Genomic DNA, 22,381 nt, shown 5'->3' with positions numbered 1-22,381 from the left:
GGGTCCGATATACTTGAAACTTGCCAGGTATATTGCTGGGGACCCGAGGATGTGCCTTTTCAAGGTTTCATATTAATCGGACAAGTAGTTAGCGAGCTATGTCCAAAAAACGATTCAACCAATCAGAGAGCAGCGAGCTATCACGTGTGCCGAACGTGGCGAACAGACTCTGCCTCGGACGGCACATTTGAGAGCGTATTCATTTATTTCACGTTGGCAAACTATGTTGCCGCTATGTTGGCGTTAAACTATGTTTTAAAACTAATTAAAACTAATTTGCGATTCTTTCGCTTTCCTGCGCGTTTGTGCACGCTATGGCGATTTCTTTACCAAACTCCGCAAGCCGTTCGCTTTGGACCAAACCATTTCATGTAAATAGAGGGGGGGGGGGATTGTCACCGTACTCGCAAGCCGTTCGCTTTGGACCAAACCATTTCATGTAAATAGAGGGGGGGGGGGGGGGGGATTGTCACCGTACTCGCAAGCCGTTCGCTTTGGACCAAACCATTTCATGTAAATAGAGGGGGGGGGATTGTCACCGTACTCGCAAGCCGTTCGCTTTGGCTTTGCGAATGGACCAAACCATTTCATGTAAATAGAGGGGGGGGATATAATTTTAGATATATATATAGTACGGGCATGCCCTAGTATTTCAAATGAGAGCAAATATAATGGAAAAGCAATAACATCCAAATCAGAATCCATCACAATTGTCAAATCATCATTTCACCTTTTTGTTGAATATATGCTGGTGAATATATGCTGAGGTTCATCACGTTTCTGAGTTAAGTATGATGCCGTTCAGGAAGAAGAAGAAGCCTCACTACCAACTTCGTACACCTCCGGAATTGTTTGATTTATTTGTTCAAATGTTTGCGAATTGTTTTGTATTTATTTATGCGAATGTGTACTTGTATATAACTGTCATTAATCAAAAAGGCTTAGGCACAAAAGAGCGATTTTTGAAAAATCCCCAAAAACGAACTATATATATATATATTTTTTGGCCTAAAACACTCTAATAACAGACACTCCGTAATTAAGAGGGTTAATGAAGAGGATGTTAGCTTTTTTGAAGAAGAAGAAGACGTTTTCGTCGCATATAAACATAACGACATAACCATATACGTTTGCTCTAATATAATAAATAAATAATATATATATGTATATGTATATATATATATGTATACATATATATATATATATATATATATATATATATATATATATATATATATATATATATATATATATATATATATATATATATATATTGTTGTGGATCTGCTGATCATATATATTGTTGTGGTTCTTCCGCCTTCCGCTTCCTGCGCGGTGACTTGGAGTTCCAGCGACCACCCAGCTCCTGATGGCCATTTGGGACGCAAAGCTGAGTACCAGGCGGCTTAAAACATTTATTACCCTTGCCTGAGGAAAAGTGGACGGTGGTGCTCTTCAGAGACGGAGGAGATAGCGAGCAAACCAAAGGAGGCTATCCTGTCTGCTTGCCTCACGCCGGCGGCTGGCTACAGGCGCGAATCCGCGCCATCTTGTGTGCTTCCCACGTGGGGTGGTTATACCACGGATACGACCATCAAACTCCTAAAAGCCTCGTAGACCAGAGCTGAGTGCCGGCCGATACCAATACAAAGAACATTATATTATTTCTTTTTCATTCCCTTGTGTTGTACACGATATTCAATCTCAGCGCGGGAAGGTTCAACTCGACCCTCGTCGGTCTTCCTTTCATCGTCATTGGCTAAACAAGCGAGGAAAGGACAAGACAAGGCTTCCTGAGGCTCGTTTGCACGACGTGCTTGAGGCCTCCTTTCCTGCTTCCTGAGGCTCGTTTGCACGACGTGCTTGAGGCCTCCTTTCCTGCTTCCTGGGGCTCGTTTGCACGACGTGCTTGAGTCCTCCTTTCCTGCTTCATGAGGCTCGTTTGCACGACGTGCTTGAGGCCTCCTTTCCTGCTTCCTGGGGCTCGTTTGCACGACGTGCTTGAGTCCTCCTTTCCTGCTTCATGAGGCTCGTTTGCACGACGTGCTTGAGGCCTCCTTTCCTGCTTCTTCAGGCTCGTTTGCACGACGTGCTTGAGGCCTCCTTTCCTGCTTCCTGAGGCTTGTTTGCCTGACGATCTTGAGGCCTCCTTTCCTGCTTCCTGAGGCTCGTTTGCACGACGTGCTTGAGGGCTCCGAGTGCTTCTGCTCACTGAGGATCTCACCTTCGAAAGTGTTGCGTTTACATTCTGTATGCCTGGCCATCTTAGCTGCTTAACGTGCAGTGTAAACGAACCTTTTCTTTGTCACCAATGGTGATCTCAAGCTTGTGGAGGAGCTTGTATGTGTAATGTATTTGGGAGGACGACTCGGCCATCCTTGTGCTTTTACATGAATTGACTTGGACCGGTGTGTACGGTGTGTACCCTGGTTAGAACAGGTACACCATATCCCTGCGTGTCGTAAGAGGCGACTAAGAGGGTTGGCGTGAGGAAGGGCATCCGGCCATAAAAACATTGCCTCAAAAAGAGAACCATGACAATTACAACTACATGTGGGCAGGGTACAGCCCGAAGTGGAGATCGGTTTCTGAGGTTTGGGACATGGAATGTAGGGACAATGACAGGGAGATCAGAAGTGGTGGAAGTATTGGTCAGAAGAAGAGTGGACATATGTTGTGTGCAAGAGACGAGATGGAAGGGAAGTGGTGTGAGAATGGTGAAGGGAAGGCAGGGACAGAAATACAAGTTTGTGTGGCAAGGGTGCCCGGAGGGCGTGAATGGTGTTGGTGTCCTGTTTTCTGAGGAGTTTGTAGACAGTGAGGTGAGTGTGACTAGAGTGAGTGATAGGTTGATGATGATGAAAATGATGATTGGAAAGCTCTTGGTGAACGTCATCTCGGGATATGCTCCGCAGGTTGGTCGGAGCGATGAAGAGAAGGACAAGTTCTGGTGTGCGATAGAGAAGCTGATGGAGAACGTGAAAGATGAGGAAGTTGTTGTGGTAGGAGGAGACCTAAATGGACGTGTGGGAAGGAGTATGGACGGTTTTGATGGAGTTCATGGGGGTTACTGATATGGTGTGGGAAATGGAGAAGGTGAAATGATTTTGGAGTTTGCTGATGGAGCTGATTTGTTGATTTGTAATACTCAGTTCCAGAAAGGGGATAATAAGCTTGTTACATCCACGTCAGGTGGGTCGACGACAACCGTTGACTACCTGATGGTGCGTAGGCGAGATAGGGGGCACCTCCGGGACACAAAGGTGATCCCGGGGGAGGAGGCTGTTTCACAGCACCACTTGGTTGTCTGCGACATAAGGGTGAAAGGTGCGAGGAGAGCTCGGCGGGTGAAGTGCCAACCGAGAATGAAGGTGTGGAGGTTGAAAGAGGTGACAGTAAGGGAGGCATGAAAAGAGAGGCTAAGTCGGGTAGAGGATGATGTGGTCGAGCTTGAACGTGGTTGGATGTCAATGAAAGATAGTCTGTTGGGAGCCGTTGGTGAGGTATGTGGATGGACAAAAGGACCACCGAGGCACGCGGAAACATGGTGGTGGGATGATGAAGTTGGAAAGAGGATTGATGAGAAGAGGAAGAAGTTCAAGGAGTGGCAGAAGGCAAAGGGTATGGGAGCAGAAAAAGCAGAGCATGAAAGTTATAAGGCAGCCAAGTAGGCTGCAAAGAAAGAGGTAGCAAAGGCGCAGGAGACATGAAGGAAAATGTTTGGAGAACGCTTGGATTCGGAAGAGGGTCAAAGAGCAGTATTCAGGATTGCAAAGCAGATAGCGAAAGAGAGGTGTGATGTGATGGGGGTGAGTTGCGTGAAGGATGAAGTGGGACAAATCGTTGTGAACCCAGATGGAATTAAAGGAAGATGGAAAAGATATATGGAAATGCTGTTGAATACAGAGAATGAATGGGATGGCAACATAGAGAGTAACCCAGTTTTAGGACCGGCAGAGAAGATAACTGAGAAGGAAGTTGAGGAAGCGATAAAAGCAATGAAGAGTAGAAAAGCGGGAGGGCCGACGGGAGTTGTGGGAGATATGTTGAAGGCAGCAGGAAGTTGGGGTGTGAAGAGAATGGCAGAGATCTGTAATCTGGTGGTGAAAGAAGGCCGCATTCCAGTGGATTGGGAACTGAGTACCCTTGTCCCTCTATACAAGGGGAAAGGTGAACCTCTGGAGTGTGGCTCGTACTGAGCGATAAAGTTATTGGAGCATGGAATGAAGGTATTGGAAAGGGTGTTGGAGAGGAGGATAAGGAAGAAAGTGAAGATCGACGAAATGCAGTTTGGATTTATGCCAGGAAGAGGAACGACAGACGCGCTCTTTATTGTGAGGCAGTTGCAGGAGAAGTACAGGAGAAGAGGAAGAAGTTGTTTCTTAGGTTTGTTGATCTGGAGAAAGCATTCGATAGGGTTCCACGTGAAGTATTGACATGGGCATTGAGGTAGTTAGAAGTGGAGGAATGGTTGATCAGAGTTGTGATGGCAATGTACAAAAGAGCATGCACAGCTGTAAGGACAAAGGACGGGAACAGTGGTGAGTTTGAGGTAGAGGTGGGAGTGCATCAGGGGTCGGTACTAAGTCCACTACTATATGTAGCTGTGATGGAGGTGCTGGCTCAGACCGTAAAGGAGGGTTTACCGTGGGAGTTGTTGTATGCAGATGATCTGGTGTTGATTGCGGAAAGTATGGATGGACTGAAGGAAAAGATGAACAGCTGGAAGGAATGTATGGAGACAAAAGGTCTGAAGGTGAATATAGGAAAGACGAAGGTGATGGCAAGTGGTAAAGCATGTGGTGAGGTGGAAAGAACTGGGAAGTGGCCATGTGCTGTGTGCAGGAAGGGTGTCGGAGTGAACTCCATTCAATGAACAATGTGCGCTGAGTGGGTTCATCAAAAATGTAGTGGTTTGAGAGGGTCATTAACCAGTGTGGTAGCTACATTCAAATGTAAGGTGTGCACAGAGGGAGCTGCAGATGGAGGAAATGTTGAGTTGGATCTTGGAGACGGCGTGAAGCTGGAAGGTGTGAAAACATTTTGCTACCTCAGAGACATGCTGAATGGAGAAGGTGGATCAGACTCGGCAACGGGTACTGGAGTGAGATGTGCATGGAAGAAGTTTCGGGAACTGAGTGGCGTGCTGATGAGGAGGGGAGTGGCGTTGAAGCTGAAGGGAAAGGTGTATGCTGCATGTGTGAGAAGTGTTATGATTTAAGGGAGCGAGACATGGGTCATGAATGTCGAGCAGCAACGAAGGCTGGAAAGGGTGGAAATGCGAATGGTTCGGTGGATGTGCGGAGTGTCGTTGAGAGAGAGGAAGACAAATGATGATTTGCAAAAGATGATGGGAATAGAGCCTGTGATTGATGCTGTGAAGAGGAACAGGTTGAGATGGTTTGGTCATGTGTTGAGGAAGGATGAAAGTGACTGGTTTAGAAGAGTGATGGAAATGAATGTAGAAGGAAGTAGGGTACGGGGAAGACCAAGAAAGACTTGGCTAAAGATGGTGGAAGAAGAAATGCGGGCAAGGGGGTTAACAAGGAGAGATGCAGAAAATAGGGCAAAATGGAGAAGATTGTCATGGGGACCACAAGGCTAACCCCCGCTCTTGCAGGGAAAATGGCCTTAAAATGCATGTTGTTGTTGTTGTTGTTGTTGTGGATCTCGCCGCCGGCCTACTCCCATTACCAAGGGGGGATTAGTCCCCTTGTCTTTGACTGGCCGACGGGACCAGGGACCTATGACGTCCTTCCCGGACAGCGCGAAATACGGTGTTAGGACTAGAATCGCTATTACCTAATTACTCGCGCTGCCCTGGAACGAGGAAATAAGTCCCGCACGAATCACGCGTGTTGAGACGCCAAGCGGTGCATACACGCAATCCGTGCCATTTATATGGTGTCCCCGGTTCTAGCGATCTTACTCGTACCACGCTTAGCCAATGGGGAAATCACACAGGCGATCAAATTGGAAAGAAAGGAATAACAAGATTTATTTACACTATTTACAATGACTCCAGAAAAGAGGACACCGTGCAGCCTTAAAACAGTCTTAACTTACTGCCCAGGACAAACGGGCCCGTCTTACACACAGACACACTCACACGGGGCTTGCAGCTGCAGGATGATGTTCACCCCGTCCAGGGATGGCTCTCGTGCAGCTCCCTCCTGTCTCCGGCTCGTCCCGTGCAGATGGTAAGTAGAGGGGCAGGAGCTCTCCGTGTGTCGTTTGGCGCACAAGGGTTAATACGGGGCGATTTGGTAGGGAGCGGACTTTGGCGGTTAGCGGTGATCACTGGCGGATATTGCCGCGTTTATTCGCGTGGCTGAGTAGGCGATATTCGCCACCAGCGCGTCTGGCTGCCTTTCCTCTGGCGCGTACGTTATACTTGAGATATAGTGCAATGCCTCCAAAGCGAGCGATGCGAATCAAGTTCTTCACAGTCCTCGTACGTGCGCTCTCCCCTTGCGAGTCCTCTTCTCCGCAAAAGCTCTGCAGTCCTTTTCTTCAGTCCTCTTATCATGCCCTTTCCCAACAAGTCCTGTTCAAGGGCTTTGTGCAGTGACTTTTATAGGCACGCCCTGCGAACCTTCTCGCACTTACCCGACGCGCCTCACCACGCCCTGTCACGCCATGCCGCTAGAGTCCTGTTTGGCTGGTGGCCCTTACCGTCATTGCGTCTGATGATCCGCCTTGACGTCGCCCCCACCCCGACCCCGTGCTCTTCCTTCTTAGGCCTACCTCGTGTTACTCGACTAGTGAGCGAGCAAAGGGCAGTAAATGCTGCAGGCAGCCAAAGCGTAAGAAATGCTGCGGCAGCCAAATGGGCCGTGGGATCAATTATGCCCATGGAGGTGGAACTGGAGGGTGGATGAAAAAATGAAAGGGGACCTAAACTCATGTCTTTACACAACGCAGATATTACTCGGGGAAATGGCCTATACTTACACATACAATGACATAACTAATACTACAGGTGGCCTACATGTTGCTCGTGGACTAACTATGGGGGGCAACCCTTTAACCTTTAATGATCAATATGTGCCAATCTCAAAACCGTAGCACTGCCCCCCCCCCTCCCTTGCCAGACTCGTCCCCGAGTCGAACCCACACAGGTGAGAACGACCGGTTTTGAGAAAGGTTCGGGACTACTCTTTAAATTATGTGTGACACTTAGATGTGGTTTCCCTCTACATTTAATCTAACACCCTGTATGTCACAGTTTTACAACACTAGATATGTCCCACCTACTGCGTTGTGTACTAACTAACAGACGCACACCCACAGCTAACCACATTGCGGAATTGATTCTCAAACTAAACATAAAGCCGGTGGGGAGCATGTTATTTACAACACTAAACTAATTATTTACATCTCTATAACCCAGGACCTGTTCTTTTGTGGAAAGAAAATTTGGAGGGGAGAAACAACAATGCACCAATACACCAATACACAAAAATGCACAAAAATGCACAGTTCACCATTTCAAATGTCATATTTGCTGCTTGGCTGCATCTTCTTGCTTCCTGCTTCGTCTTCGGTGTGCCATAATAAAAACTTACAGGTCTGCTTTCCTGACACACCCGAGTATAATGTACAACCCGTGTTCGTTTTTATTTCCAGCAGGGCCAATCTTATGGTCCATCTGCGTGACATTGACGCCACTTAAAACCAGTGGTCCGCAGGTGCAAGGTAACGTTTGCAGTAAATGTCTGCTCAGCAAAGATGCCAGGCCACAGAACGTGTGGTCCATAAGGTGTATTCATGCAGCAAAAGGTAGCAGGGGCGCCGCACAAGTGTAGCCAGGTGCCACTGCACAGTTCAAGGTTCCTGCACACTCCCCTCCAAAATGGGTCCATGGGTGGGGAGGAAGACAAAGCACAGTTAGCGGAGGAAAGGCCGCAAGGGTACACACAAACACAAGGCAATGCAACATGAGGGGTGCGGGCGAGCGAGCAAAGAAAGCTCGTCCCTAACCGTTCGTACCCCCCCATGTCAGCCTACACTACTCTTGCCCTTCCCTGTATTTACAATTTACAAATTCGTCGCTACGTTTGTCTCCCATATCCCCCTCTATACCAAATTCGTCGTCCAATCCCTCCCAAGAAGGAAGAGATGGAATACACACAATGTCACACTCACGTCATGATGCGTCTTTACCATCCAAATAGTTCACAAACCCTGGTGTGGAGTTCCGTCTCCCTTGGTGAGTGGATGCGGATGGTGCGAAGAGATTCCTCATCCTAGCTATACTCTAATAACATTAACTCAGTTACACTACCCGGGGTCTTGCCCTGCCAATTCAATTGGCCATCGTTACACTATGTGGTTCTAAAAACCAATTCCCATTGACCCACCCTGTGGTGCCTTCCAAATTTGGGTCTCACTCCCCAATTTTTCTTACTGTGCCTTTGCACAATTTCGGGGCTGGGTCGTGTGGCTCCACTAGCAGGTCCAACTACCTGCGCACCTCCGCAACTGAAGTCGCCACCTGAGCCTACCTTGCTCCTTGCGACTACCCTAAATCGGGGAAGGCCCCTCCTAGCTCTCTCACCCCTCTGATGCCCTCTCTGGCATTGGGCTACCCGGGTCCTTTCCTAGGATCCTCGGGCCCCACTGAACACTACTCTGACTGGCTCCCAGAGCCTACCTGCGGCCTCACCTGGCCGACAGACTACCAGTGGCGGAGTGCCCCAATAACCATACGCACCAACAAAGCCCACACGCCCAACCATTCCACAGACTCATGCACCCTCCAAAGCAATACCTTGCCACTACCTGCACCACAGGTGTCAATATCCAACAATTTACCTAAGCCCTCTACCTAACTTTAAACTACCCTCCCCGGGTATTCGTGAAGGGGTCCATCTTCCCCCATTCACTCCTTCGTACCATGCATTCCACACCTTTTACATCACACCAAGCATTCCACACCACTCATTCCACACCATTTATTCCACACACCTGTTTTCCACTTGCACACCTCTTGTGCTCACATTCCTCTTTCCATACACTCCAACACAATTCCACTTGTCCTCAATACACCACTCATACACTACCTCTGGTCATCCCCGACCAATGCCTCATTTGCGCAAGTTCATCCACACACAATTTCATTCAATTCCTCATTTGCGCCTCAATCTCAAGCTCATACACACAGTATCATCTAACTAACTACTTCCCTATAATACTCGTGCTTTTCCGTCTTCCCTTACACTAAGCACACCCCCGTCATTATCATCCTTCTAATCTCTCTACGTCCCCTCGACCTGTACAAAAGTCACTCCTTAAATCTTGTCATCTACTGTCATCTAAATCCCTAACAATATCCTAGCCCGCCCTCGGCTAGTTTTCACTGCCATCCCCATATTCTAATGCTCATTTGCCCCAACGAATGGTAAAGGTACCATTCGCCAACACTATGGCTAACTGTCCACTAACTACGAGCCTCTCCCTGCCGCAATACATTCTCATCACAGCTCGGCTTCGAAAAGCCGAGCAATGCATGCAGGTGGTTGGTCTCCTGTTGGTTGGGTCTGTCCAGCATTTTCGATTCAGGGGAGGAGGCATGCTTGGGCCAAGGTTCCAGGCGCCATCTCTGCGCGGAGCCTTTCAGTCCCCGGCACGATGGCCCAACCTCCCCCGGTCGGAGCACCGCGCCCGCCAGGGGGCGAAGTTCCGACCTCTCCTACCCCATTCTCAAACCGTGCCGATTGCCTTTTCCGCCAAGGCGCGGCACCGACCATACAGGGCGGGGCCCGGCCCAAATCGTGCACGCCACCGTGGCAACGATCCCCGCCGGCCCCCGCAGCACACAAAGTGCACCACGCCCCGAGAGCTCGCGTCGGCTATACGTTGGCCTAAATGCTAACTCCCCAGTCTGGGTCGATGCTTGAGCCGCATTCTCACACCACGCGACCCTTTCCATACTCATTCCACACCAAGGCGTCCCAGCGCCTCCCATACACCCCATGCATTCCGTTACCGCACGCTCTCGTGCATTCTCTTCTCTTGCACACTCAGGTGCACACCACTCAGGCGCACTAATGCCACTCGCACACTCCATCATCACACACCCTCGCGCACATCCTGGTGCACTCGTACTACTCGCGCACTCCGTTACACACTCGGCCATCGCACACCCTCGCGTACACTCTTCTGTTACACACTCGGTAACAACGACGGGTGTGCACTCTCCGGGTACACACCCAATCAGTGCACACTTACCCACGGGTGGGCACTCTCTTGCTGCACACCCAATCACGCACTCTGGTGTGCACTCCCACACACTCTCTCCAACACGCTCTGGTGTGCATTCTCGCACACCCCCTTCAGCCATCGCACAGTCTGTGTCACACTCTTCACACATACACTCCGTAGTGCATTCGCTCTCACTCTTGGTAACACACTCTCCCGTTACACACTCGCGCTCCGGCGCCGTTCGCACACGCGCGCCATTCACTCTCGTACACCTCCCCACGGACCTTCCACGAGCGCCCGGGTTACGCCTCGATCCCAGGCGCGCGAAAATCTTTTCGCGCCAAACACTTTCGCGCCAAACATTTTCGTGCCATACACGCTCCTACTCACCTTCGGGATTCTCTTCTCCGCCAACAGCACCTGCAAACTTTCATTTGGGTTTAGTCTAGTAGGAAGACTAGGTCCCCCTGCACCCCCCGGAGATATACTTCTAATCAGTGTTTCTAGATTGGAAAAAATGTGTAGAAAATGACTAGCTATGGCCCCAAGCTGAAAAAATGTCCCACATACCATTTTTATGCAAATTACTGCTGCCATTATCAAAAAAAGACTAGGTCCCCCTGCACCCCCCGGAGATATACTTCTAATCAGTGTTTCTAGATTGGAAAAAATGTGTAGAAAATGACTAGCTATGGCCCCAAGCTGAAAAAATGTCCCACATACCATTTTTATGCAAATTACTGCTGCCATTATCAAAAAAACGATTTTTGACATATCTCAGCCAATATTGCAGATAATTGAAAAATGAAGGTGTCTAGACCCATGTTTTGAAGGGCATAGATCATGATAGAACTATTCATAACATGATTACATGTGTCTATGGTATACTAGTATGCTAATTAGTGCTTTATTTACAAAATAATCACAGTTTTACGAAATAATAGACTCATATTAAGGTCCGTCTACACAGACGTTAACACAAAGTTTTATTTTTCTAAATACCCTGTGAAATTCACCGAATGCCCTGTGAAACCTGGGATTCTTCTCCAGCTTTTTCAAGGGCCCGACTTTTCCCTTCCCTTTGAAGGCACTGGTGCAGTCTTCTCCGCTGAACACATAGTACCCCAGGAGAGTGGCACAGTAGTCCTCTCCCAGGGATTCTGCCAGCTCAGAGACGTTGACAAGTTGGCGATGCTTCCCTGACCCTGTATCCAGGTACACCGTCAGCTTGATGTTGTGGGCATGGTGGAGCAGGATCAGGAGGATGTCTGTGTCCGGTGTTCTGACTACAGCGTTCTTGTATCCGATGGTAGCAGCATGATGGAGGTACAGAACCACCCTGGTATCAGTCTCTTCCTGGTTGCTGTAGATCGTGGGGAGTTCACGTACCTCGACCTGAAACACAAAAAGGCACCGCATTTCAATCACCAGTCACTGCCAGTTTCAGTATATCTCCGGGGGGTGCAGGGGGACCTAGTCTTTTTTTGATAATGGCAGCAGTAATTTGCATAAAAATGGTATGTGGGACATTTTTTCAGCTTGGGGCCATAGCTAGTCATTTTCTACACATTTTTTCCAATCTAGAAACACTGATTAGAAGTATATCTCCGGGGGGTGCAGGGGGACCTAGTCTTCCTACTAGACTAGTTAGGCAGCATGACATCAGGATGTGAATACAGACTTTGCACATATTCCATCTTTTCCTCCCACGATACATTTACTCTTTCTCCCGTCTCTTCAACCCCAATTTCAACTATAATTTCTTTTTCTTTTTCTAGCCCAACGACCGCCGGCGTGCTTAAAATTTTCTCTTCTAATCGGCGGCCGTCGGCTTTTCCACACCCCGAGTCGCGATTTCTACCCCGGTCAACTTAATTGCGCCTCGCTCAGGCTCGCTTTCTACGCGTTCCTCACACCGCGTTACCTCGTCGCGTACCAATGCGACTTTCCCGCTCGACCTGCGCCTTATGTCCTCCCCCATCTTTCTTATTAACTTCCCTCGGGTGTCCATTCTGCTTTACAGCCCGTTTTTTACCTCTTCCAATTCATCCCCCATCTTGTTTTCCAACCCTTTTATTTCCCGGGTAGATTTGTCCCCCATTTCCTACAATTGGCCACCCATTTCTTTCAATTGGCCACCCATTTTGCTTCCCAATTCATTTTTCGCCTTCTCCAATTCCCGGGTGGATTTGTCACTTTGGGTGTCCAATTTGTTTTCCAATTTATTTATTTCCCGGGTGGATTTGTCCCCCATTTCCTTCATTTGACTACTTTGAGCATCCATCTTTTCCTCTTGGATGTCCATTTTCCCATTTAATTTATTTATGTCATTCTTTTGGGCGCCCATCATTTATTTCATTTCTGCCATGAATTGCGCCATGAAGGCTTGCATGTCTATAACCCCCACTTGCATAGCGGGCGCGGCCCTCATCGCCATGTGCGAGGCGCCGCCATTTTCCTCCCCTGCTACCTCTGCTATCGCACCCTCATCAATTGCCTCTTCCATTTCTTCCAATTCTTCCCAGGGGTCCTGGGTTATCACTTCTTCTCCCTCTTCCTCATCATTTACCCCCACCGGCATCCGACCACTTTGGCTAGCCATGGCACGATTTTAATTTGGATGTTACAAAACTAAATTTCGGTCACTCGTAATTTTCGAGTGCGTTAAGCGCACTCCGGGTCCCATTCCAGACTCCTGACACCAAATGTTGTGGATCTCGCCGCCAGCCTTCTCACCTTACCAAGGGGGGGGATTCGTCCCCTTGTCTTTGACTGGCCGACAGGACCCGGGACCTATGACGTCCTTCCCGGACAGCGCGACATAGGGTGTTAGGACTAGAATCGCTATTACATAATTACTCGCGCTGCCCTGGAACGAGGAAATAAGCCCCGCACGAATCACGCGTGTTGAGACGCCAAGCGGTGCATACACGCGATCCGTGCCGTTTATATGGTGACCCCGGTTCTAGCGATCTTACTCGTACCACGCATAGCCAATGGAGAAATCACACAGGCGATCAAATTGGGAAGAAAGGAATAACAAGATTTATTGACACTATTTACAATGACTCCAGAAAAGAGGACACAGTGCAGCCTTAAAACAGTCTTAACTTACTACCCAGGACAAACGGGCCCGTCTCACACACAGACACACTCACACGGGGCTTGCAGCTGCAGGATGATGTTCACCCCGTCCAGGGATGGCTCTCGTGCAGCTCCCTCCGGTCTCCGGCTCGTCACGTGCAGATGGTAAGTAGAGGGGCCGGAGCTCTCCGCGTGTCGTTTGGCACACAAGGGTTAATATGGGGCGATTTTGTAGGGAGCGGACTTCGGCGGTTAGCGGTGATCACTGGCAGCTATTGCCGCGTTTACTCGCGTGGCTGAGTAGGCGATATTCGCCACCGGCGCGTCTGGCTGCCTTTCCCCTGGCGCGTACATTATACTTGAGATATAGTGCAATGCCTCCAAAGCGAGCGATGCGAATCAAGTTCTTCACAGTCCTTGTACGTGCACTCTCCCCTTGTGAGTCCTCTTCTTCGCGAAAGCTCTGCAGTCCTTTGCTTCAGTCCTCTTATCACGCCCTTTCCCAACGAGTCCTGTTCAAGGGCTTTGTGCAGTGAATTTTATAGGCACGCCCTGCGAACCTTCTCGCACTTACCAGACGCACCTCACCACGACCTGTCACGCCATGCCGCTAGAGTCCTGGTTGGCTGGTGGCCCTTACCGTCATCGCCTCTGACGCTCCGCCTTGATGCCGCCCCCACCCTGACCCCGCGCACCTCATTCTTAGGCCTACCTCGTGTTACTCGATTAGTGAGCGAGCAAAGGGCAGCAAATGCTGCGGGCAGCCAAAGCGTAACAAATGCTGTGGGCAGCCAAATGGGGCGCGGGATCAATTTATGCCCATGGAGGTGGAACTGGAGGGTGGACGCAAAAATGAAAGGGGACCTAAACTCATGTCTTTACACAACGCAGATATTACTAGGGGAAATGGCCTATACTTACACATTCTATGACATAACTAATACTACAGTTGCACGTGTTGCTCGTGGACTAACTATGGGGGGCAACCCTTTAACCTTTAATGATCAAAATGTGCCAATCTCAAAACCGTAGCAATATATATACTGTGTATATATAAAAAAATATAACCACCTTTAGAGGCCATTTTTCCCTGCAAAGCAGGGGTTGGCCTTTTTCGGGAACTGTGGTTGTTTGTTGTTTTTCGGCCCCCTTTTTGAAGCAATGTTTTACGGCCGGATGCCCTTCCTGACGCCAACCCTTTTTGCCGCCAACCCTTTTTGCCGCCAACCCTTTTTGCCGCCTTTAACGACAAACAGGGAATTACCAGTGAGCTGGTACTCAATTAGCCGACCTCAGAAGGAATGACAGGCTGAGTCAACCCCCCTGGCGTTAATTCAGCGATGGACCAGGATTCGAACCCAGGATCCTAGGATCCTAAGCCGGCACCCTAGCCGCTAGCCCAACACCAGGCCATACATACATACATACATACATACATACATACATACATACATACATACATACATACATACATACATACATACATACATACATACACACACACACACACACACACACACACACACACACACACACACACACACACACACACATACACACACACACACACACACACACACACACACACACACATACACACACACACACACACATATATATATATATATACACACACACATACATACAGACTTGGCATTTAATATGGAATATTTTTTTTGTGGGGGTGAACTTACTTTTCAAGTTGACGTAGAACCAAAAGTTCATTGGAATTATGTTGAAATTATTCGAGATTTTGTTAATGTGACCTTTAAAAGAAACAAAAACCACATTTGACATTTCGAAGCAAATAAATTGATCCTTGAAAGTGATGTAAACTGATATTGAACTCAATTCACGGACAGTACTGTGTTAAACTTCTGTGCGTTTTCCAGAAGTATTTCTTTATTTTGCACATTAGCCAAAAATTTGTTTTTAACAAAAACAAAAGTTAAATTACAACTGGGATTACGGACAGTAAAATTACAGTTCAGTACGTCGTGTAACCCCCACGAGCATTCAGGAGAGCACGTACACATTGAGGCATGCTGTTCACGAGATTTGCCAAGGTTTGGACAGGAATCGCTTGCCATGCAGTGACAATAGCCTGCTGCAATTCACGCACAGAAGTAGGCTGCTGGTCCAAGTTGTCGAATTGACGCGTTAATTCTGCCCACAAGTTCTCTATCGGATTCATATCCGGGGACATGGCAGGCCACTTCATATGCTCTACACCACGGTCAGCAAGAAAGTGTTGGATCATGCGAGCATGATGAGGCCATGCATTGTCATCTTGGAAGACAAGGTTTCCTCGAAAGGCTACACGAGCAAATGGAAACAATGTTTCTTCCAGAATGGCCCTGTACTTGAACTGGTTCAGGTTTCCATTCAGAACAACCAGGTCAGTTTTGCCCCCTGCATGAAAAGCAGCCCAAACGGTCACCCCACCACCAACAGCTTGGACTCTTGGCACTATACAATCTTCGTTGTGGGCTTCATGCACTTGTCTGCGCACTCGGACGCGGCCATCTTGACGATAGACCAGAAATCTAGACTCGTCATTGAAGATCACGTGATTCCAGTGTCCTGGCTGCCATTGACGGTGCTCTCTGTCCCACTGCAATCGGCGCTGGTGGTGTTGTCTTGTCAGGCGTGGCTTTCTCAGGGGACGCCTGGCACGATAGCCTGCTTGAACCAGTCGTTGGTTGACTAGCCTGCTGGATACAGGCACATTTGTCAGTTGCTGCCACTCAGCCCTAAGCCGATTGGCTGAATTGGTACAGCCATTGCGGACTAACCGGTGCAGCTGGCGATCATCCCTCCTTGTGGTTCTGCGAGGACGTCCTGGCCTCGATATTGGAGGAGAGACACCCCTCCGAGCATTTCGTTTCGGGATCTTTGACACCTGACCTTGAGTGATGCCATACTGCCAAGCAATAGCACACTGTTTCATGCCGGAATTTCGTAAAGCCACCACTCCATGACAAACAGCATTGTCGAGTTGACGGACCATCTCCAGAGGAAGCGGCAATAAATTTTGTAGATGTGCAGCAGTTGTTTTCCACTAATACAGAACACAACAACCCTTATATACCCGATTGTGAAGCCAATCATCAAATGTACCTGTCCGTACATTTTGTCACGCCACCTGTGATATAATCTTGTTATTGACTTCTTGCTGCGACAGACAATCAGTGACATGGTTCTTTTAACAAAGAAATCACCGAAGCATAAAAGAAACTCACCAGATTGATATTCTGAATTCAGAAAGGAAACCCAAGTCAAGAAAAAAAAAATCCATATTAAATGCCAAGTCTGTATATATATATATATATATAAGAGATGGGGAGAGAGGAGAATGGGGAGAGGGGGTAGGGAGGGAGGACAGAATGGGGGAGAGGAGGTGAGAGGCAGGAAATTAAAGAGATGGGGAGAGGAGAGAGACGGGAGCAAGGTATGAGAGGAGAGGGGGGAAGAAACCTCGTCAATCTGCCTGCCCCCATCGACATTCGCCAATCACTGTCTTACCTGGGTTCGAATCCCGACCCAGCTCGAAACTATCATCCTGGTGTTTCACAGGCGGGTGTTTCATGATTGTGTGTCCTGTCCCTCGGATGGACGTTAAACTGGGCGTCCTATCTCCCGGCAATACTTGGTGGACATTAAAAATCCCATGGTGTCCTTCGCGAAGACTAGGCGAGCTATCTCCGGCACCATAAACAAATTACAAATTCCTGCCATAATCTACAGGGGCCGAGGCATTGCATCAGTAGCTCAGACAACGGTGCTCAGCCTCGTGCTCCATTCTAAAGAAGAAGAATATTATGATTATTGTGTAGTTGTAGCAGCAGCAATCAACATGCACGTTTCTCATACAAATACTCAATGTACAAACTCACCACTTATTCGGCGTAGAGAAAAGCCACATTTATGTTCAATCTCCATATCTGTCGGCTCTGGAAAAGAAAAGACAAGAGTTTTTGGGTCAAAGTTGCCATGTTTCAGGCCCGGCTGCCCGTCACAGTCACATATCAAACTGAAGATTCAACAAACCTACATGACCTCAGAGGTTCATTAAACTTGCTTTGCAATGCCACATTGTTTGCGAGCTGTTTAATATTAATATTGTTGTCATAAAAATGACATCATAAAATGAGACAAACATCATACAGAATGTTCCTTTACCTCTGTGATCTGCGGATTCTGTAAACGTCACTTGATAACATGTCCAGAAAAGGAGAAGAGCATGAAAATCTCTCCACCTCGACTTTCTCTTGCTTTCCATCATTTTCTGCTTGATAAATATGATAACATGCATCAGTTAGTCTTAAATTTCTATACAAGTTGAAAATTACTTTCCTAACTACTCTCAGGTTTGAAATCCAAAGAAATATCCCACATATTTTTATTTTTTATTTTTTTTATTTTTTTTTTGTATACTGAATCGAGGCTCGTGAAAGAGCTAACATTTATTTCACAAACAAATCAACCAGACAAACAAAATATACAAAAAGAGGGAGCGGAAGACAAGATGGGGAGAGAAGGGGAAGCACACAACCACAACATTTGAGAGCAGGGAGAAGTGTGGGAGGGAGAGGGCTTGGGGGCAGGAGGCGTGGGAAGGGGAGGGGGGGGGGGGAGATATAAAACACAAGGGGACCGTATTGGTTACCTGCAGTATTTGTACCTGCTTTCATGGCCAGCTAAATAAAACGACATTCGGTGGAGCGCACACCTCCGCCAGACTGAACAGTTTACGTTTTGTATCCCACTGATCGGCCGGATTCCGATCTGCACCAATATCTATATCATTTTGTCCTTGTCGCAACTGTCAACCAAGTTTCGTCCAAATCCGTCCGTACCTTTTTGAGATATCGTGCTCACGGGGAGACAGACAGACAGACAAAGAAGAAATATGGCGTGCATAGCACGATACTTGCGAAATCACTAAAATAGGTTATTACTCCCGCTAGGGAGTAATGCATTCGCTCGTGTCCGTGTGTGTGTGTGTGGTTTTTTTTTTTTTTTTTTTGTATACAAGATCGAGGCTCGTGAAAGAGCGAACATTAATCACACAGAAAGACAAACAGACACATAAAACAAATAACATCGGGAGCGGTAGACAAGATGGGGAGAGAGGGGGAAGGACACAAACACAACATTTGAGAGCAGGGACCGAGAGACATGGAGACATCAAGAGATCTGTGGGAGGGAGAGGGCTTTGGGGGGAGGCATGGGAAGGGGGGGGGGGGGTGGGAGAGGTATAAAACATATGGACAATGCCAGGACTTCCAGGAAAGAAGTTGGAATTTCAAACAAGGTGGATCTGGGGTGAATTAGTGGGGGTAGAAAAGATCAAGGTTTTGGATGGGGGAAGATAAGAGATGGTAGTGACCAGCTGTTTTAAAGACCTGGAGGGAGGAGTGGGATTGAAGGGAGTGTGGGAGTTTGTTCCAGAGGCGGGAGAAAAGGGGAATGAAAGAGGGAAGGTGAGCAGAGAGTCGAGATTTCGGCAGTTTAACCATCAGAGGGTTGTTGGCAGATCTTGTGCGACCTGTAGGAATATTTGGGGGACAGAGCACAGAGAGAGCTGGGGGAGCAAGGCCGGAGAGGAGTCGGTAGAAGACAGAAAGACCACCTACCTGCCTGCGGTGAGTGAGGGAAAGGCCCTCAGAGATAGCTTCATTGCGGGAGATTCCAATGATTCTGAAAGCTTTGGAATCAACAGCGTGAAGCCGAGCCAGGTGTGAGGCAGGAGCACCAGCCCATAGGGGGGGAACAGTATTCCATTGAGCTGCAGATGAAAGCCTTGTATGTGGTGAGGAGCTCAGGTGTGCCTAGGAAGGACTTTGCACGACGGAGGATGCCCAGTCGGCGACTGGCTTTGGAGGCCAGCTTGGAAATGTGGTTTTCCCAAGAAAGATCATGGCAGATAGAGAGACCCAAAAGCTTGAGCGACAGAACTTCTTGGAGAGGATTGTTGAGAAAGTAGATGGGAGGGTTGTCCAGTCGATCTTTTCGGAGAGACATCGCAAGAGTGTGAGATTTGTCAGGATTGAAAGACATGGTCCACTTGGTTGAGTGGAACTTCACTTGTTCGTGTGTGAACAAGATATCTGGAAAAGTTCTGAACGGATTTGGATGAAAGTTGGTGGGATGATTGTACTTGGGATGAGGAAGAATTGATTAGTTTTTGGTGAAGCTCAGGAAATTATTCCGGATCCAGGAAGTTTTTTTGGGAATTTTTTGGGAATTTATTTTTCTGTTTTCCTTTAAAAACCATTTTCTCTGCAATGATTGGACCAATTGAGAGCAATTTCTTACCATAGGAGGGACTCGGTCTGCAGAATATTTTAATGGTAATTATGACGTCATAGGTCACGTGGTTCGGCTGCCATATTGTTTTGAGTGAAAAACACTAAAATCCAATTTTCTCCAAAACGCCTGAACAGATCGAGGCCAAACTTTGCAGGCAGAATCGCATACCCATGGCTATGACATCATGTATCACATGGTTTCAGAGTTATGACGTTTTTAAGCACAAACATTTAAAACCTAGCTCCTCCCTCATTTGTGATCCAATCGAGTGCAAACTTCACGGATCTGTTCAGCGTATCAGTCTAATAAAATGCCCTTTTGGAATTTGCGAAAGGTCACGTGGTTTGGCAGATATCGTTAATTAAACGCAAATAATAAAAACATTTATATCCCTTGAACCACTTCATTGATCGACATGAAACTTCTTACTGTAGTAGAAGTCATGAAGAGTAACAAGTATGCAAAATTTGAAGATGATTGGATGTACGGCCTGGAATCTGAAAGTTGTTTTTGCATGAAGAAGAAGAGTCTGCGCCTTTGGACGATTCATTTATTTATCACATGTGCAGACTTCAGAGATCGTTTGACACAATGTCCCGGGTTAATTTGAACCTCAAATAAAATTATAATTCCAGATTTGTCAATGGCTCAGGTATATTAACAAAGGAATAAAATTTCTTTGGCAAAATTCGAACTTTTTATAAAAAGATCGCACATTCCCCCAGGGTTGTGAGCGGCTGAAGAAGAAGAAACGGCGCATGGGCCTCCCAGACCAAATAAATAATTCTGTTTCTGCGATTTTCAGGTTTATTTATCGATATATCTACATTAAAGCGCGGCGTTACGCGCGCTGCTTGTGAGCAAGGAGGAAGCGGACAAGCGGTAACATATAAACGTCTTTATTGTAAGACTACACTGTAACACTGAACTGCTCCGGGCTGGTCGCCCGGTGTATATCATGAGGCCACGCCTACCCCTCGGGCGTGGCCACCGCCCACTTGGTGCGTGGAATGATGTCACCACGCCAGTGGGCTTTTGTGTCCGCCACACGCGCCCCCCCAGAATTCCCGCGCACCTGGAGGGCCAGTTTGCGGGGCAGACGAATGACCCGGCCGAAGCGCCCCCTGGCGATCGGCGGCGTCCGGGGTGCAGGGATGCCAGGTGGGATGCCCCTGGCTGCCCGCAGGACCGGGTGGCGGCGGGGCTGGGGGTCCGCCCGCAGGAGGGCGGCCCCGACGTGGGGGTCGGGCCACTGGCGGTGGATGGTCCACATCGAGGTGGGCCGGCTTGAGGCGGTCTACCGAAACGCGGTCAGGAGTACCGCCGATGTCCAGGGTGAAGTGCTTCGCCCCGGTCTCCAGCACGCGGAAAGGCCCGTCGTATGGGGGCCGCAGTGGTGTCCGATGGGCATCGTGGCGGACGAAGACGTACTCCGCCGTGCGAAGCTCCGGGGCGACGTGCGTCGGTGGGTGCCCGTGGCATGCCGTTGGCACCGGGGCGAACCTCTGGGCGGTCTCTTGCAGAGCAGAGCGCTGCTGTGCCGCGGACCATGGTGCCGTGGAGTCGGGGAGGAACTCGCCCGGCACCCGCAGCGGTTGCCCGAAGACCAACTCCGCCGCGGATGCGCGCAGGTCCTCCTTGGGCGCCGTCCGGAGGCCCAGCAGGACCCAGGGGAGCCTGTCGACCCAGCCGCCGTCGCGGAGGGTGGCCCGGAGCGCGGCCTTCAATGAGCGGTGAAATCGCTCACACAGGCCGTTAGCCTGGGGGTGGTAGGCCGTGGTTCGGTGCAGCCGGACCCCGAGCCCCTGCGCAACCGCCCCCCAGAGCTCCGAGGTGAACTGGGGGCCGCGGTCGGATGAGATGTCTGAGGGGGCGCCGAACCGGGCGACCCAGGTGGCGATGAAAGCCTGCGCGACATCGGCCGCCATTGTCGACGCCAAGCGCACGGCCTCCGGCCACCGGGTGGTGCGGTCCACCATGGTGAGGACGTAGGTGAAACCCCGCGAGGGGGGCAGAGGTCCCACCAGGTCCACGTGGACGTGGTCAAACCGGCGTTCCGGCACCGTGAACGGGGCCAACGGGGCCTGGGTGTGCCGGTGCACCTTGGCGCGCTGGCACGCGAGGCACGTCCTGGCCCAGCCGCGGACGGCCTTCCGGAGGCCATGCCAGACGAACTTGTCGGCGATCAGCCTTTGGGAGGCCCTCGCGCCCGGGTGGGACAGGCCGTGGATGGCGTCAAACACCTGGCGCTGCCAGCCCGCGGGCACAATGGGGCGAGGACGCCCGAGGGAGACGTCGCACAAGAGGGCCGCGCCCGCGCCGTCGAACGGCACCTCGGTGACGCGGAGGCCCGTGACGGCGGTCCGCAAGGCCTGGACGTCGGGGTCAGCGGCCTGGTCCGCTGCCATCCGGGCATAGTCGATGCCGAGGTGGACTGCGTGGGCGACGGCCCGGGAAAGGCAATCCGCCACCGGGTTGTCCTTCCCCGCGACGTGCTGGATGTCCGTCGTGTACTCGGACACGGCCGAGAGGTGACGCTGCTGCCGGGCCGACCACAGCTCGGTGACCTTGCCCATCGCGAAGATCAGCGGCTTGTGGTCGACGAAGGCAGTGAACGCCCGGCCCTCGAGCAGATGGCGGAAGTGCCTGACCGCCAAGTGAAGTCCGAGCAACTCGCGGTCGAAGGTACTGTAACGGCGTTCGGGCGGGCGAAGCTGCTGGCTAAAGAACGCCAGCGGTTGCCAAGCTCCACGCACCCATTGCTCGTGCACCGCGC

General features: G+C 49.5%; 1 protein-coding gene across 1 annotated transcript in view; it reads right to left on the bottom strand.

The window, feature by feature from the left end:
• Window positions 1–22,381, bottom strand: part of LOC137431800 (uncharacterized) — a 134,737-nt gene that overhangs the window by 50,222 nt on the left and 62,134 nt on the right. The window contains exons 2-3 of the mRNA XM_068123515.2: window positions 17,473–17,578; window positions 17,187–17,243 (exon numbers count right to left, since the gene is read on the bottom strand). Coding sequence (XP_067979616.2) covers window positions 17,187–17,243; window positions 17,473–17,578 — 163 coding nt within the window. The remainder of the gene's footprint in view (window positions 1–17,186; window positions 17,244–17,472; window positions 17,579–22,381) is intronic.

The sequence above is a fragment of the Myxine glutinosa genome, chromosome 7, assembly GCF_964187855.1.
Source record: "Myxine glutinosa chromosome 7, kmMyxGlut1.1, whole genome shotgun sequence".
Lineage (NCBI taxonomy): Eukaryota > Metazoa > Chordata > Myxini > Myxiniformes > Myxinidae > Myxine > Myxine glutinosa.
Note: the sequence above shows the minus strand (reverse complement) of the source record. Positions and strands in the feature narration are given on the sequence as shown.